The sequence below is a fragment of the Chrysemys picta genome, chromosome 2, assembly GCF_011386835.1.
Source record: "Chrysemys picta bellii isolate R12L10 chromosome 2, ASM1138683v2, whole genome shotgun sequence".
Taxonomy (NCBI): Eukaryota; Metazoa; Chordata; order Testudines; family Emydidae; genus Chrysemys; species Chrysemys picta.
Window position 1 is genome coordinate 53,901,604 of NC_088792.1, and position 17,459 is coordinate 53,919,062.

Genomic DNA, 17,459 nt, shown 5'->3' on the forward strand with positions numbered 1-17,459 from the left:
GCACAGGTGATTTAAAATATCTTCTCTAAGTTCTACAATGGTAGGAATCTACACTGTATTATCCTAAGGTTCCAGACTCAGGAATAAAATCACACTAACAAACATTAATTCTCACAACAGCCTAGCGAATATTTTAAGGAAGTCTGAAGCATGGTGTAAAGACAGTTTTGCTAATATTGTGTAAAAGATCTAGAAAATTAAAACACAAAAAGACTCATAAATTAGCCTCTTTAGCTTTAATTATTTCAGCAAAAAGACTATTAAAATTCATGTTACCTTACATTATGCTGACAACAAATATAATAAGCACCATGTTGACCGGATGCCTAATTAATGAAGGAATTTTATTTGCTGACCTTAAGAAATCGTGTAAAGAAATGAATTATTGAAGAACTGATGTATGTACAATAGGAGAGCAGGAAGTGACTTTTGGAAAACATAGAGTGTATCATTAGCACATCCCCACAGGGTAGTTATTGTCCTTGGCTAAATGTGAGGTTGCTCAAACAAAGGTCATTGCTCAGCAAAATGTAAAGGCTGAGCAATGAACAGCTATGTTTCTTAAATTTAACTAACAAAATCAATCAATTACAAAATGGAGTATCTTCTACCACTTTAGTCTTCTGATTTTCTATTAGAAAGCGGAACTGTGTGTTGACAGTTCACAATTTGTTAATTAAAATATTTATTAAATTTGGGGAAACTGTAGCTGTGTCTACTCTGTATTGACATTAACGAGACTTGTAGTAAGACTCGTGATGTCCTTGGTCAAAATCTCTCCCTTTCACATTACTGAGTGGAGTGCTCTATATCAGTGGTTCTCAAGCTTTCCAGATTACTGTGCCCCATTCAGGAGTCTGTTTTGCCTTGCGCACTACAAGTTTCACCTCACTTAAACACTCAGGCTTTGGCTTCAGCCCTATGCAGTAGGGCTTGGGTCCCAGCTTTTTGCCCTGAGCCCCAGTGAGTCTAATGCTAGTCCTGGTGACCCCATTAAAATGAACTTGCCCACAGTTTGAGAACTGCAGATATAGTATATAGATCAATATAAACAAGTCATTGTCTGTATGAAATTTTAGTTTGCACCTACTTTGCTAGTGGTTTTTTTGTAGCCTGTTGTAAAACTAGGCAAATATCTAGAGTTGATGTACCCCCTGAAAGACCTCTGCGTACCCCCAGGGCTACACATACCCCTAATTGAGAATGATTGCTCTATATCAGCTGCCTGCTTGCTCTCATTCAAGTGAATGGGACTTTTGCTCATGGTTTCAAACTCACAGTTTGTGAAGTGGTGCAGGATTCTTTGGGATGGAAAGTGTTATGTCAATGAAATAGCTAATTGCACTTTTAGATGAGTGCAAATGTAGACACACCTCTTATAACTCAAACAGATCAACAGATTTCTAGAAAATTGCACCTTTGGACTGTTGCTAAGACACATTAAATTTCAGTCCAAAAGGAATGGGTTTGAAAGAGTTGTGAAGGAAGGAAAATACAGGCTTGGTATGGAATGGCTAGTTGTGATGAGACTTGCTTTGGCAGAGAAAACAGGAACACTATATCTGAAATTTCTTGGGGACGGAAGGAGCTAATCAATACTTCCAATAATACAGCACTAATTACTTTATTAACAGCTACCCCTCCCCCCATTTGGAACGTACAGACAGGTTTTTAATTTTCAGCAAAACCTTTGCAGTTCATCTTTAACAGCTGTTATGGTCTCCTCTTCTTAATCCTTCTTAGTATGAGGGTCACAGATCTGACAAACCACAACAGCGCCTTTAGATACAGTCTGTTGGGTCAATGTGAGTGTCATGCATTTGTTGCTAGTGGATGGACTAAGAATGATATTTTCTAAGGCAAACACTCCTTGGCCCCCAGGGTGACCTTATTTAAACCAGCACTAAACCTCCTTGGTCTAATTCCTCAATTCCATTAAAAACAAACAAAAGTATTAGACCCTGATTCAGTTTAATAAAAAAAGCTGTTCACATGCTTAAAACAAACATTTAAACACCAAACCCTCTATTTTTTGGACAGTCTATTATTTAAATATCCATTAAATGGATTCTTCTCATATTCAAATTAACACTTTGTTTCTTGTGTGGTAAAGTAACATTTATGATTTTTATGCCAATTGTTCAAAAGTAAAATTCCTACTGGAGTAGTCTATGCCAAACATTATTTTTAAAACATTTGTAAATGCATGTATTGCTTTCCCTAGTAACTATTTTATTAGTATCACAAAGTACAGACACTCTTGTGAAACTACTGATGAAAAGTAATTCTTCCGTTCAACAGGTGAATGTGGTAAATCATCAGCCTGTGGCTAATCATCTTTTTTCTTTGTACTGAAGGCCATCTCAGGTTGACCAATCTTGAAATGCAACAGCATATATCTGAACAAGTTTGTTACCTGGACAAGGAAGGGTGCAGGTTTCCTCAAGTACCATCTTCTTATTGCCATCAATAACAGGCTCAATTTCTCCACAGAATTCCTCATCTACTATTTTGCCAACATCTTCAGTAGATCCATCATAGACCACACATGAAATATTCCTGACTCTTGTCCCCTCTCCACACTGAGCGTCCTGGAAAGGGAGGGGATGCACAAATGTTGGAGAGAATAAAAGAGGCTTCAATGGCTAAGTCAAAGCTGATCTAACTTTCTAATTATTGTTACTTTATTTTATGCTGATAGCTTGGAAAATAAAACCAATTTAGGTCTTGTAGCATTCAATGCTTCAGACCGGGAAAGACACCTAGTCACTTCTATATGGAAGCACAGTGGATGTCATTAAAAGAATAATCAGTATTTGCCCAATTATTTCAATTGAAATAACAACAACAATTAATAATAAATAATTAATTATTATTATTATTTAAAGCAGCAGTCCCCTACAAGGAATAGCCTCCAGCAGAATGACTTATTCACACACAACAAAATGAAATTAACCAGCCAGTAAATCAAAACAAGATAAAAATACCTTATCTCATTGGGACAAAATACAACCATGTTCACACCCTATACACTACTGTAGTATGCTTTGTACAAGGTATGCCTTGTGTGGTATCATCTGAAAACTCATAATTTGCTGAGCAGTAATATCATGGCATAATGCGTGAAGCAGCTTTATGTATAAATTTATACATTTCCCCTGTATGATGTTAAAATACATATTCAGACTCACAAAGCACCAAAGTGGTCAAACAGACCTGTCTTGAACAAAGGAGTGTATGCTTGTCTTCATTTGCATTTAAGCAGTAAACAGAATCATCAAGCAGAAAGGGGCATGGGAAAAATATACAGCTCACACAGGTGAAAAAGCCCAGCAGGGAACATGTTTCCTCCAGCAGACTGCCTGTCTCCTGGTTCTCAGCTGGAAATGGTTTTCAATGAGGGACTAAAGAACAATAAAAAGAAGGGGCAAACACCGCAAGGCCCACCCCCCTCCCTGCCCACCTCATTTTCTGCACCTGAGACGACAAAAGAAACAGCCATCAGACTCTGAGGAAGGGATCCTGACCTGAACAAAAACAACAAGGAGTCTGGTGGCACCTTAAAGACTAACAGATTTATTTGGGCATAAGCTTTCGTGAGTAAAAACCTCACTTCTTCGGATGCAGAAGTGAGGTTTTTACTCACGAAAGCTTATGCCCAAATAAATCTGTTAGTCTTTAAGGTGCCACCAGACTCCTTGTTGTTTTTGTAGATACAGACTAACACTGCTACCCCCTGATACTTGACCTGAACAGTTTAATCAGTAATGCTGCTAGAAGCATGTGGTGAGAAACTTTGCTTGAATTGAATACAGTTTGTTAAGTTAGGCACTAGAAAGCGTTTTATCTTCATTCTTCTTATAGCCATTTCTGACTTTTATGACTCATTAATTTGTACTCACTTAAAATCTCTCTCTTTCTAATTAATAAACTTGTTTTATTATTTTATATAATCCAATGTGTTTAATTTAAACTGTCTGGGTAACTCTATTTGAGATAACAGACTAGTGTATATTATTCCCTTAAAGGAATAATGGACGCCATATATTTGGACTGTGCAGGAGAGGGCTGGGCAGCACAAGACACACATTTCTGGGGGAAAAATTGCGACAGAGCATGTTGGGGTCATCCTGCAGTATAACCAAGGGGTTAAAAGCCAAGTGTAATCCAAGTGTGGCTGGCAGGTTGCACTTACACTTAGACACACTGGGTGTGGCCTGCATGCTGGAAGGCTGTTTGTGAGCGGCCCAGGTGGGAGCTACTTCAGCAAGACATTGCAAGACACCCAAGGTTGCAGGCAGGGGTGACAGAGGCCCCCACGTCTGGTCTGGATTGTACCCCAGCATGTCAAACTCACCCACAAAACCCCCATCAGTGCCCTCCCCAACTCCCAGCAAGAAGACAACAACAATCATTCAAACTATTTCAGGGGAGCAAGTGCCAGAACCACCGTGGCTTCACAGACAATGCTCTGCTGGTTCCCTTCTTTTTAGGACCAGGGAGCTAAAATCTGAGCATTTATATTGACTAAAATTGTGGCAGTATCATAAGTGAAAACCCTTTCTGGACAGAGCACTCTCTCAGATAGGCTGCTGTCAAACCATTTAAGTTACCACAGAGTTATATCTCAGATACCAGAGTTTTACTCTATACTTAGAATAGGAATAACTAGGGAAAACTGTGGTCCCGGTTGGCATATATGGTGTCCAATGGCAACCACTTTATTATGCTCCTGAATTGAAAGATTTGAATAAAATGGCTAAAACATTTTGTACATTATATATGTGCATATCACAAATATCCCTGGATGCAGTGAACAGAATAATTGCAGATCTCCATTGCAGCTTTTACCTCAACTTTGCATTCAGCCCAATGGCCATACTGCCATCGATAACAAGGTTTTACCGGGCAGGGTTTGAATTGCTCTATCTGAGATGGACAAGGTCTTCCATCGCCCTGGAAAGGCTGATTTACTGTCCTTCTTCGTATCATCTTTCCTTTAAAAGAGAGAGAGGGAGAGAAAGCAACTTTGAGATGGTCATATATATTGCCTCATCAAGATGGTTCTGTTTCAGTCTGTGACAAGCTTTATGTTAGCAATATTCTTACCTAATACAGTGGACTGCACAGCAGACCTGCTGTGACCTGTTTGATGTGTGGATTGTAAATTCTCTGAGACATGCATTTTCTTTTTTCTTATTTGTGTGTACTGTGCCTAGCACAATGAGATCCTTGATGAAAGAATCAAGTTGCTACTATAATATAAATAAATAATACTTTTCTAGTTGAGACACCTGGGGAAAAAACAGGTGCCCTTTCCTGATCTGGTATTTTGTTCTTGGCATCCCTGTTGAGAGATGAACTTTTGGTTCTCCACTGTTCTGGAGTTGTGCTGCTAGGAGGGAATGATATGGGTATCTAATCCACAAAATTTTCCTTGTATTAAATTTAGAAACGTATCAGATTCACAAGATGCTGGTTGTCTAAATTCAGAGAGCAGAGGGAGTTTGCCACTTATCTTCTTTGTCTCCCTGGGCTTTATTATAATGGAGAATTTTCAAGGGACAGAGGATATTTCACCCTGACCTAAAGAAAATTAAAATATAATAGGTTTAACTGACATTAATCTTCTGTTCAACTGAGGGTGACACGCTACCCCAGCCTGTTTGAGGACTAGATTCTATTTCAAGCAGTTATATAATGGAACGAAGAAGAGATTTTGTATTTAGTCATCCTTTTGGGTGATTCTGTTTCTTTCCTCTTAGGTGAATATCAAACTATTAGATTTTATTTCTGAGACAGATGATACAGTGAAGCCACAAGAGCTTTTTTACGTGCAATGTAGTGCTGAGTAGTAGCCCCTCTATAGATAGGGGTTTCCAAAGAGTTCCATTAAACCCACATTTTCGTGGGGTTTTAACTTCAATGCGAATAAATGCATGCACTGAGCCAAAATGTGTCGGACTATAAAAACAAGTAAATAACAACCAAGCAAAAAGAGCACAACATTAAAAATTAAGTATCCAATATATTAAGATTTATAATGTGCTGCAATGCATTACACTGACCTACCTTCATAACCTCACAGGATTAAATGGGCCACCCCCATTCATCTATCTGTCTATTTTTAATTAAATTTGTTACTATGAATTTGGAATTAAGTACCCTTAACTATCGAGAGACAAATCCTGCTTTCAGAGTAACTGGACTATGCAATGAACTGTAGCAAACCTCCCCACCCAGGCCACAAAGTGGGAACAGAGCTGCATAACTAGGTTTCTTTGGATAATGCCAATTCGTCAGAATGAAATGCTTAGTCAAATCGAGTACAAATTAAATGAAACTAGGGCCGTCAATCGTTTAAAAAAATTAATCGCAATTAAACTTGCGATTAATCACACTGTTAAACAATAATAGAATGCCATTTATTTAAATATTCTTGGATGTTTTCTACATTTTCAAATATATTAATTTCAACTACAACCCAGAATACAAAGTGTACAGTGCTCACTTTATATTTATTTTTGATTACTAATATTTGCATTCTAAAAAACAAAATAAATTGTATTATTCAATTCACCTAATACAAGTACTGTAGTGCAATATCTTTATCATGAAAGTTGAAATTACAAGTGTAGAATTATGTACAGAAATAACTGCATTCAAAAATAAAATATAAAACTTTAGAGCCTACGAGTCCACTCAGTCCTACTTCTTGTTCAGCCAATCACTCAGACAAACAAGTTTGTTTACATTTGCAGGAGATAATGCTGCCCGCTTCTTGTTTACAATGTCACCTGAAAGTGAGAACAGGCATTTGCATGGCACTGTTATAGCCAGCATCGCAAGATGTGCTAAAGATTCGTATGTCCCTTCATGCTTCAACCACCATTCCAAAGGATATGCACCCATGCTGATGATGGGTTCTGCTCAATAACGATCCAAAGCTGTGAAGACTGACGCATGTTCATTTTCATCATCTGAGTCAGATGCTACCAACTGAAGGTTGTTTTTCTTTTTTTGGTAATTTAGATTCTGCAGTTTCCAAATCGGAGTGTGGTCTTTTAAGACTTCTGAAAATATGCTCCACACCTCATCTCTCAGATTTTGGAAGGCACTTCAGATTCTTAAACCTTGGGTCAAGTGCTGAAGCTATCTTTAGAAATCTCACATTGGTACCTTCTTTGTGTTTTGCCAAATCTGCAGTGAAAGTGTTCTTTAAACGAATAACAAGTTCTGGGTTATCATCCGAGACTGTTATAACATGAAATATATGGCAGAATGCAGGTAAAACAGAGCAGAAGACATACAATTCTCCCCCAGGGAATTGAGTCACAAATTTAACTAACATATTATTTTTTTAACGGGCATCATCAGTATGGAAGCTGGAATAGTGGCCAAAGCATGAAGGGGCATATGAATGTTTAGTATACCTGGCACGTAAATACCTTGCAGTGCCAGCTACAAAATTGCCATGTGAACTCCTGTTCTCACTTTCAGGTGACATTTAGAGAAGAAGAGGGCAGCGTTGTCTCCCATAATTGTAAACAAACTTGTTTGTATTACCAACTGGCTGAACAAGAAGTAGGCCTGAGTGGACTTATAGGCTCTAAAGTTTTACATTGTTTTGTTTTTGAGTGCAGTTATGTAACAAAAATCCCCCTTTACATTTGTAAGTTGCACTTACAGTGCACGATAAAAAGATTACACTCCAGTACTTGTATGAGGTGAACTGAAAAATACTATTTCTTTTATCATTTTTATGGTGCAAATATTTGTAATAAAAATAATCATATAAAGTGAGCACTGTACACTTTGTATTCTGTGCTGTAACTAAAATGAATATATTTGAAAATGTAGAAAAACATCCAAAAATATTAAACAATAGAATACCAATGGAAATTTATTAAACAGTGCAATTAAAACTGCGATTAATCGTGATTAATTTTTTAAATTGCAACTAATTTTTTTGAGTTAATCACATGAGTTAACTGTGATTAATCGACAACCCTAGATGAAACTTTTGTCAAACCCTGCTTTCCCCTAGCTCTAGGGGATATTGAGACAGCATCAGGGTGCTCTGCCTCCCCGTCTCTCCCTAGCTCCTGGCGATGGGCAGGATATCGCTAGCTCCTGGCCCTTGCTGAAGGGGGCAGGGTGGGGGTTGTTGTGAGATGGAATAGCTGGACTCTGCCTCTCTGGTAGCTGGGCTGCAATCCTCTTGACAACATGTCAATTAACAAGTGTTTTCCCTGATGACAGCTGGGAAATCAAGGAAAGTGTGGGCCCCTTACTGAATGAGGGAGGCAACCTAGTGACCGAGGATGTGGAAAAAGCTAATGTACTCAAGGATTTTTTTGCCTCTGTCTTCACGAACAAGGTCAGCTCCCAGATTACTGCACTGGGCAGTACAGTATGGGGAGAAGGTGACCAGCCCTCTGTGGAGAAAGAAGTGGTTCGGGACTATTTAGAAAAACTGGACGTGCACAAGTCCATGGGGCCGGATGTGCTGCATCCGAGGGTGCTAAAGGAGTTGGCGAGTGAGATTGCAGAGCCATTAGCCATTATTTTTGAAAACTCATGGCGATCGGGGGAGGTCCCGGATGACTGGAAAAAGGCTAATGTAGTGCCCATCTTTAAAAAAGGGAAGGAGGAGGATCCGGGGAACTACAGGCCAGTCAGCCTCACCTCAGTCCCTGGAAAAATCATGGAGCAGGTCCTCAAGGAATCAATTATGAAACACTTAGAGGAGAGGAAAGTGATCAGGAACAGTCAGCATGGATTCACCAAGGGGAAGTCGTGCCTGACTAACCTAATTGCCTTCTATGATGAGATAACTGGCTTTGTGGATGAGGGGAAAGCAGTGGATGTGTTATTCCTTGACTTTAGCAAAGCTTTTGATACAGTTTCCCACAGTATTCTTGCCGCCAAGTTAAAGAAGTATGGGCTGGATGAATGGACTGTAAGGTGGATAGAAAGCTGGCTAGATCGTCGGGCTCAACGGGTAGTGAGCAATGGCTCCATGTCTAGTTGGCAGCCGGTTTCAAGTGGAGTGCCCCAAGGGTCGGTCCTGGGGCCGGTTTTGTTTAATATCTTTATTAATGATCTGGAGGATGGTGTGGACTGCACTCTCAGCAAGTTTGCAGATGACACTAAACTAGGAGGCGTGGTAGATACACTAGAGGGTAGGGATCGGATACAGAGGGACCTAGACAAATTAGAGGATTGGGCCAAAAAAAACCTGATGAGGTTCAACAAGGACAAGTGCAGAGTCCTGCACTTAGGACGGAAGAATCCCATGCACTGCTACAGACTAGGGGCCGAATGGCTAGGTAGCAGTTCTGCAGAAAAGGACCTAGGGGTCACAGTGGACGAGAAGTTGGATATGAGTCAACAGTGTGCTCTTGTTGCCAAGAAGGCTAACGGCATTTTGGGCTGTATAAGTAGGGGCATTGCCAGCAGATCGAGGAACGTGATCGTTCCCCTTTATTCGACATTGGTGAGGCCTCATCTGGAATACTGTGTTCAGTTTTGGGCCCCACACTACAAGAAGGATGTGGAAAAATTGGAAAGAGTCCAACGGAGGGCAACAAAAATGATTAGGGTTCTGGAGCACATGACTTATGAGGAGAGGCTGAGGGAACTGGGATTGTTTAGTCTCCAGAAGAGAAGAATGAGGGGGGATTTGATAGCAGCCTTCAACTACCCGAAGGGGGGTTCCAAAGAGGATGGAGCTTGGCTGTTCTCAGTGGTGGCAGATAACAGAACAAGGAGCAATGGTCTCAAGTTGCAGTGGGGGAGGTCCAGGTTGGATATCAGGAAAAACTATTTCACTAGGAGGGTGGTGAAACACTGGAATGCGTTACCTAGGGAGGTGGTGGAGTCTCCTTCCTTGGAGGTTTTTAAGGCCCGGCTTGACAAGGCCCTAGCTGGGATGATTTAGTTGGGAATTGGTCCTGCTTTGAGCAGGGGGTTGGACTAGATGACCTCTTGAGGTCCCTTCCAACCGTGATATTCTATGATTCTATGATTCTAAGTTGATAAACTGCACTTCAGCTCTTCCAAAATTTAACTTTTCTTTTAAATCCCTTTCTGTGAAAATGTTTGGGGTTTCGATATTTTGTCCCACTTCAGGACAATACTTTATCTCAATAACTCAACAATTTTTGCAGAAAGGGAGCCCCCTTTTTGGCCTTTCTACTCCTGTGTTCACTGTAAGTAGGTGGGAAAAGGTTTGTCAAGTGGATCCTCATAGTTTTGCATCCATAGCTCCTGCAGTTGGAGCACCACAGAGAAAAGAAAGTGAACTCTGACGTCGGGGTAATGAGTTGAAAACCCAGCACAGGATGCAATCGCTATGTGCAAAACCATTCCAAAAGCATACCAGCCTATGTTAGCATGGATGGAAGAAAAGCTCATCAGCCTGCTACATTCCAGGCTTTGTTACTATATGGAAACCTACCTAAAATTGATGTTATTTTAATACAGAATCCCCCCCCCCCCTGTCTAAATCAACTTCCTGTCTGTTAGCAACATCAAATAGACATATTTAGGAACTTCAAGATTCATAAAAAACAATGAAAGTTCAAGGGTATTTTTAAATAATATTGCTATTTTTAATATATTTTGGGGGTTTAGTTACCTACCTACAGATACACACAAGTTAGCATACTAAGGGTACATCTACACTACAGCGGGGAGTCGATTTAAGATACGCAAATTCAGCTACGTGAATAGCGTAGCTGAATTCGACGTATTGCAGCCGACTTACCCCGTTGTGAGGACGGCAGCAAAATCGACTTCTGCCGCTTTTTGTCGGCGGCGCTTACTACCACCTCCGCTGGTGGAGTTAGAGCGCCGATTCGGGGATCGATTGTCGCGTCCAGACGGGACGCGATAAATCGATCCCCGAGAGGTCGATTTCTACCCGCCGATTCAGGCGGGTAGTATAGACCAGACCTAAAAAAATAAGGTGTAGCTACAGCAAGATGTGTGGCGGGGGGCTAGCTGCCCTGAATATGTGCCAATGGTCTGAGTACAATGTATGTACTCAGGGTGGCTAGGCCCTCTTGCCACTCGTGTTGCCATGACTACACTCTATTTTTAGTGCACTAGCTTGATCAGGGCTAGCATGGGTATGTCTCCTGGAGCTGAGAATCCCTAACTCTAACCCCCATCCCCACTCCCCAGCTCCAAGTGTAGACATATCCCAGGTTTAATAGGAAAAAACTGAAATTCCCCTAGATACTTGTGACCAAATATTCAGCAGAACTCAGCAACCAATAGCTCTAACTCAGAACAATGGGAGGTTCTGGATACTCAGTGCTTTTTAAAATCTGGCCACTCCATTTAGGAGTCTACATGGGAGCTGAGCTCTTGAAAATCTGGCCCCAGTTGTGGCTGCTGAGCACTTTTGAAAATCTGGTCTCCATCTCTAACTCGTTCTGTTTATATCTAAGTAATGAAAAACTCTCCAAGAACGTCTACTGCGAATCCTACAATTTGTAGGTGAAGGGCTCAGACACTGTGGTGATAAGCACAATAGAAATGCCTTCAAATAATTAAATACCACAGTAGCATTATTAACTATGTTATTGGGGGAAAAAATTAATAACGGAAATTGTATGCTTTTTATATTTATATTATAAGCTCTTTGGGGCACAAATCATCTTTTTGTTATATGTGTGTACAGTGCCTAGCACAATGGGGTTCTGATTCCTGATTGGGGCATCTAAGTGCTACTTCAATACAAATAAATGACAACAATAATTATTTTCCCCTAGTAATAACATATCACTAATCTACATACTGCAATATTCAGAAATGAATGGAAGAAGAATAGTTTCAACCTAATCCCCTAGGTTTTATTTAAATCTTTTTTTTTCTTTTAATTCTGGCGATTTGCATTTCACATATGCAAAGAAATAACTAATTTAGGTGTTAACATTTGTCCTCATTTTCCCAAATGTGTTTCTATAAATATGACTACATATTAAAAGAAATTTCCAGGGATGTAGAGAGGTAGGGTCTCATCCCTCTACCCTTACTGGGGAGAACAGAAATATCCAAAATGAATATCTGCCCAAGATTGATTTATATCATTAGCCTATTGCTTTTCAAGGTCTCTCCCTTACTTTTTGCTCAAATAAATGGGCCTATGACGCAATTTATATGGGATAAAAAATGGTATCACTTGTCACATAAGACCCTTAAAACATCCTGGGCAACTATGTGGTTGCCAGATTTGTATCTACATTATCTAGCATTCCAAATTTGGCCTGTTGTAAGGTGGTTTCTTTCCAGTAGCTTTGTATACATACCAACCTGGCTTGAGACTGAAGAAAGTTTAGCTATGCTCTTTGCTTCCCTCTCTCTTCTTTTATATATTTTAAGAGGCTACCCATATCCTTAAGGAAAAATCCAGTCTTTGTATCTGCATGAGGCATCCTGCAACACGTTAAGATGATTACAGCACCCGATCTTACTAATTCTACTCTTGTACCATTATGGGATAACCTGGATCAAGGCCAACTCTACGCTTAAGACAATTTGGATAGAAAAAGGATTAACAAAAATTAATGATATAATACAAGATGATAGACTGTCCTCCTTAGATTACGTATGTAACAAATATCAGCTACTGCTGTCTCATAGTTCCTTCTTTCAGCAGCTGTGCTCAAGTATTCATGCAAGGATAGGGGACAATTGGTCTATTTCAACTCTCTCACTTCTAGAAGAATATGTTAAGAAACATGGAAACAAAACCGTGTAAGAATTATTTATAGGTGGCTTAATGTTTGCATTACCCTCTCAATCTCAGTCTTAAAAAAACAACAAACAAACAAACAAACAAAAAACAGGGAAAAGAATTTAGCCTTACTATCAGAACGGAAACCTGAGGGGATATCTGGCTTAATGTGAAAGATACTTCAAGCTCTTTAATATATTTTTCTGGAAGAACTGCAAGGATAAACAAGTACTATTGGACTCCAGAATGTTTGCTTAAGGCTTGATTGGTAACACACAGTTAATGTTGGAGATGCAAACGGCCACATGCCAACTTTTCACACATCTGTCAAAAATGGACGTGTTCTGGAATGCCCTGGTCAGTGCTCTCTCAAAAACTTTTAAATGTTGCTATCTTTCTTTCTACAAGCTTATATATTTTAGGGGTGCTGGAGGAGTTGGTAGTACCAGTTAACATTAAGAAATGGATGCAGTAACTATTTTAGAGACCAAAAGAGATCATTTTAGAAAATGTAAATCTGCAATTCCTCCCTCACACATACAGATTGGCTTAGTGAGGTCTCTATTATTCCATTAATGGAAAAAATGACTCTGTTTAATAGAAACTATGGAAAAAATATGAGCATGTCTGGTCTCACTATTGCTTACTTTTGCAGTTTAGTATATATTAGTCCCCAATACTCATAGGTTATGTTCTCACTTATTTATCTATTTAGTCAGTTTAATAATTGATGCCCTGCATGACCTCTTTGGGTTCAGGTTCTTTTTGTTTTGTTTTGTTTTCCAGGTTTTGCAAATAATGGACATTGTATTTTGTTAATTCATATGCTATTTCAATCATGTGCATGTATGTATATGTGATTTGTTTCAGTATGTGTTTATATTCTATATAAAGTTAAAATATTAGCCATTTGAAAGCAAAAGCTCCTATTTTCTGTTTATAAAAAAGAGGAAGTGTGTGATGACTGTTATTATGGTGGGTTAAACTTTCAAGAGCCACGTGTTATGATTTAGCTTTTCTTATCTCAATAATATTAATGAGAGTTGTAAAGCTAAATCTCTCGTTGCTGGGACATCTATGTCTAATTTGTCCAGTATGGTCAATCTCCTTTGGCAAAGTCATGTATCATTTGTCAGATCTCATATCTATTTATTGAGTCAGAAATTTTTTTCAGTGTGGGCCAAATCCTATTCACTTTAACCACGTATAGCCTCAATGACACCTACTATTTGCCTGAGAAAGGTAAGCCAGATTTAGGCCCCCTGTCATTTTCTCTCTAATCAACGACTCTTCAAATTCCTGGGAGACTTATTAGTTGTGTCGGATTTTAAAAAAAAATGCTCAGCTATAAAGATATTCCAAGAACAGTGACTAACCTGTAAGGCCACATGTTTGAGAACACTCAGACCATGGAGACCAGTCAGAAAGCTGACAGTTCACAGGACATTCCACCACACAGGAAGTATTCATCTGCCACGTCTTCTCCAAGCCAAGCTAAAAGAGGAGACACAATTGTCAGCATGTGAAGTGTGGTCTGTCCCACTAGTCTAGCCTATACTACTGAGAACAGGGTGAATTTGAACTAATCACATTTGATTAAATATTTAATAATTATTAAAGAGAAAGAAAAATCCAGAATATATTGGGCTCACTAGGGCCCCAATTCAGAATAGCACTTAAACTTGTGCTTACTCCTAAGCAAATGCTTAAATCCCATATTCTCCAGGGGGATTTAAGCAAGTGCTTAAACACACTTCAAAAACAGGGATGATTTCCTGAATCAGGGCCCAAAGATGGAGGAATACAGCTCTGTAATTTTAATTTATAGATTTGCCAAAATTAAAAGAATAAGGAATCATAGAATCATAGAATATCAGAGTTGGAAGGGACCTCAAGAGGTCATCTAGTCCAACCCCCTGCTCAAAGCAGGACCAATTCCCAGCTAAATCATCCCAGCCAGGGCTTTGTCAAGCCGGGCCTTAAGGAAGCAGTATTATGGAGCTACTAGACAGACAGACAGAAGTTAGGAGATAGTACACATCCTACAAAGCTCCAACATTAGTGAAGGGACAGGTTCAGCATAGGGAGCAGATGTGGAATCTGATAGGAAATCGTATGAATATCAAACAGGTCTGCAACTTCCAGTTGTGACAAGTTATTTCCTTTATTGGCACTATGCAGAGGACTGAATTTTATCTATGGCTTTCAGGTCCAGAGCCGCAAAGATATTTAGGAGTCTAACTTTCATTTAAATCAATGGAAGTTAAGAGCCTAAATACCTTTGAGGATCTGGGCCTTGGTGACCAGAAGGCTGCAGATAGGGATCTATCTATCTGAAGCTATATGATTAAAAAACATACAGAATCTCTTTGTAAGATACCCAGGCAATTTTAAAACACATTAGAATAATGACTGCAAAGGATAAGAACATAAAACCAGTAATTAGACTTTAAATGGAAATAAAAACACTCTTTCCCACTCAAACCTAGCACAGACCAGCACTTAGGCCCATTAATGAGCACTCTATAAATATACTGCACATACCATAGCTTTCTGACCCTGATATACTGGCAGCATTAGACTTACATTTGAAGTGTCATTTACTGAGACAAATGAGGTAGGAGACCTTTGTTCTGTTTTATGGATCAACCAATGAATTCTTAGTTTTTCTCTGTTGTACAGTGTAACCTCGATTATCCGAAGCTCTCAGGGGACACCTGAAACCCTTTTGATAATCAAGGGTTGGATAATCAGGAAACCAGCCAATAGGCTTTGAAGTCTGCTCTCAGGGTCAGCTCTTCTGAGCACAGACTTCAAAGCCCGCTGAGCCGATTCCATGCAATTACAGAGAATTGGCTGGCTTCCCCAAGGCTGGCCTGCTCAGCAGGACTTCAGCAGCTGGAGAAAGAGAAGTCCCAGAGGGAAGCAAAGGGTGAACAGAAGAGAGTCACAGCCCAGATTACAGAGTGCTGGCTGGCTTCCCCAAGCGTGGTATGCTGAAATGCTGCAGAGCCAGCTCTGGGGAAGCCAAATAGATCACTGTAATCAGGACTCCAACTCTCTCCTATTTATCCATTGTTCCTCTCCCTTTTCTCTGGTATAAGAAGTCCCTCTGAGCTTCCGGGCCCTGGAAACCATGGCTGGCTAAGCATTTGGAAAAATATATAAACTTCCCTCATCTGGAAATCCCAATGGACATGGCCTTGTGTTGGACAACAGGTGGTTTCTGATAGTGATTTTCAAATACTGAAGTTGTACTGAATATGTAAAAGTTAAGCATTCTGTATTCTTGGCTGTACGTGGCAGGGGGCAGCAGACTGCCAGACAAGCATCCTCTGCAAACTGTGTTACTTTGTGTCCATAGACATATGCTTGCATGTCTGCAAGTATATCTGTAACTCAACAGGAGATATTTGTCTACCCTCAGCTGGAGATTTATCATGTAAGGTTGACCAACAGAGTGTGTACTAATAAAGTAGTGAAGCTTGCTGTCCGATACAGACAAAACGCTTGTCTCCAGATTCATCTGATTTGTAAACGCAAGTAAGTGAGTAACAATAAATTCACAGGTATTTGCAGGGGGTAAGGTGGGGGCGGCATCCTGAATTAGGTGATTTGAATTTTAAAGAGCCCAAGGAAATGGCAGGGAGAGTTCTGTGATGTGCTAATTTTACAACAGGCAGCGACCAAGTGATCCACTATTAATGTTCTCTGAGAGTTTACACAGAAATATACGACTTGGAAAAAAGCGCTGGAAATTGATTTATCCTGGCAGTAATCAGGATGATTGGATAACTTCTTTAGCCAATTGACTGAAACTAATGTCAAATCATATAGACCGCAGTAGGACAGTAACCACTGGTATAGCATCAGGATGGAATTTTAGAATTTTTCTGGGCTTAAGCTTGCATCTGGATATAATGATGATAGCGCTGCAGAGTGGAAGGTAAGGTTTTATTGTTCTCTTGGATAATGTAATTATATGTAGCTATAACATTTTGGCTGATGATATCTCTACTTATTAAGAATTCAGAGTAGGGGTGGCTACTCTGATCTGTTCTCTGCATCTACCTTAAGTAAAAACAATGACAGTTACCAATTTTGATGTATCTGTAAAACATAGAATGAGTTTTATATAACTAATGAGTCTGTAATATTATTTAGACACAGGCATCTGTCTGTTATGCACCACCACACTGCACATATGTAAAAGGAATGAGATTAAAAAGGGTTTACTACAATGCATATAGTACATATTATAAAAATCTAAAGAGAATACTTTTAATCAGATTAGCAAAAAAAAGTGTGTCATATCTTAAATCCCACTTCTTCTGATGACATGAAAGTTCACAGAATTCACTTTCACTCCCCCAGAATGAAAGGTGTTTTAAGATTCCAACAGCTTGGCTTTCTTGCTAATCAGGTAAACAGGTCTTACGCTACAGTTATTGGATTAGTCACTGACCTTGCTGTGCCACTTCTTACATCCATAAAATGTAACAAATAGAAGGGCTTGAATGGTAAGACTGTTAGTGGATCAGGGCTTTGTATATGCAGACTATGTGAATACTCTCTGTGGACTTGAATTAAAAACCTAGTGGATCATTGTATGTTGTCCCCCAAAGTAGGACTGCATTGCTGCAGTCACTGGTAAATGGTGATGTGGCTACCAGGACTTCTGGCTGGCTAGCCACTCAAGGCCAGAAGTTTT

General features: G+C 39.6%; 1 protein-coding gene across 1 annotated transcript in view; it reads right to left on the reverse strand.

The window, feature by feature from the left end:
* THSD7A (thrombospondin type 1 domain containing 7A) overlaps nucleotides 1-17,459 on the reverse strand; it is a 539,203-nt gene that overhangs the window by 22,307 nt on the left and 499,437 nt on the right. Inside the window, exons 22-24 of the mRNA XM_042856716.2 lie at nucleotides 14,125-14,242; nucleotides 4,852-4,997; nucleotides 2,417-2,591 (exon numbers count right to left, since the gene is read on the reverse strand). Coding sequence (XP_042712650.2) covers nucleotides 2,417-2,591; nucleotides 4,852-4,997; nucleotides 14,125-14,242 — 439 coding nt within the window. The remainder of the gene's footprint in view (nucleotides 1-2,416; nucleotides 2,592-4,851; nucleotides 4,998-14,124; nucleotides 14,243-17,459) is intronic.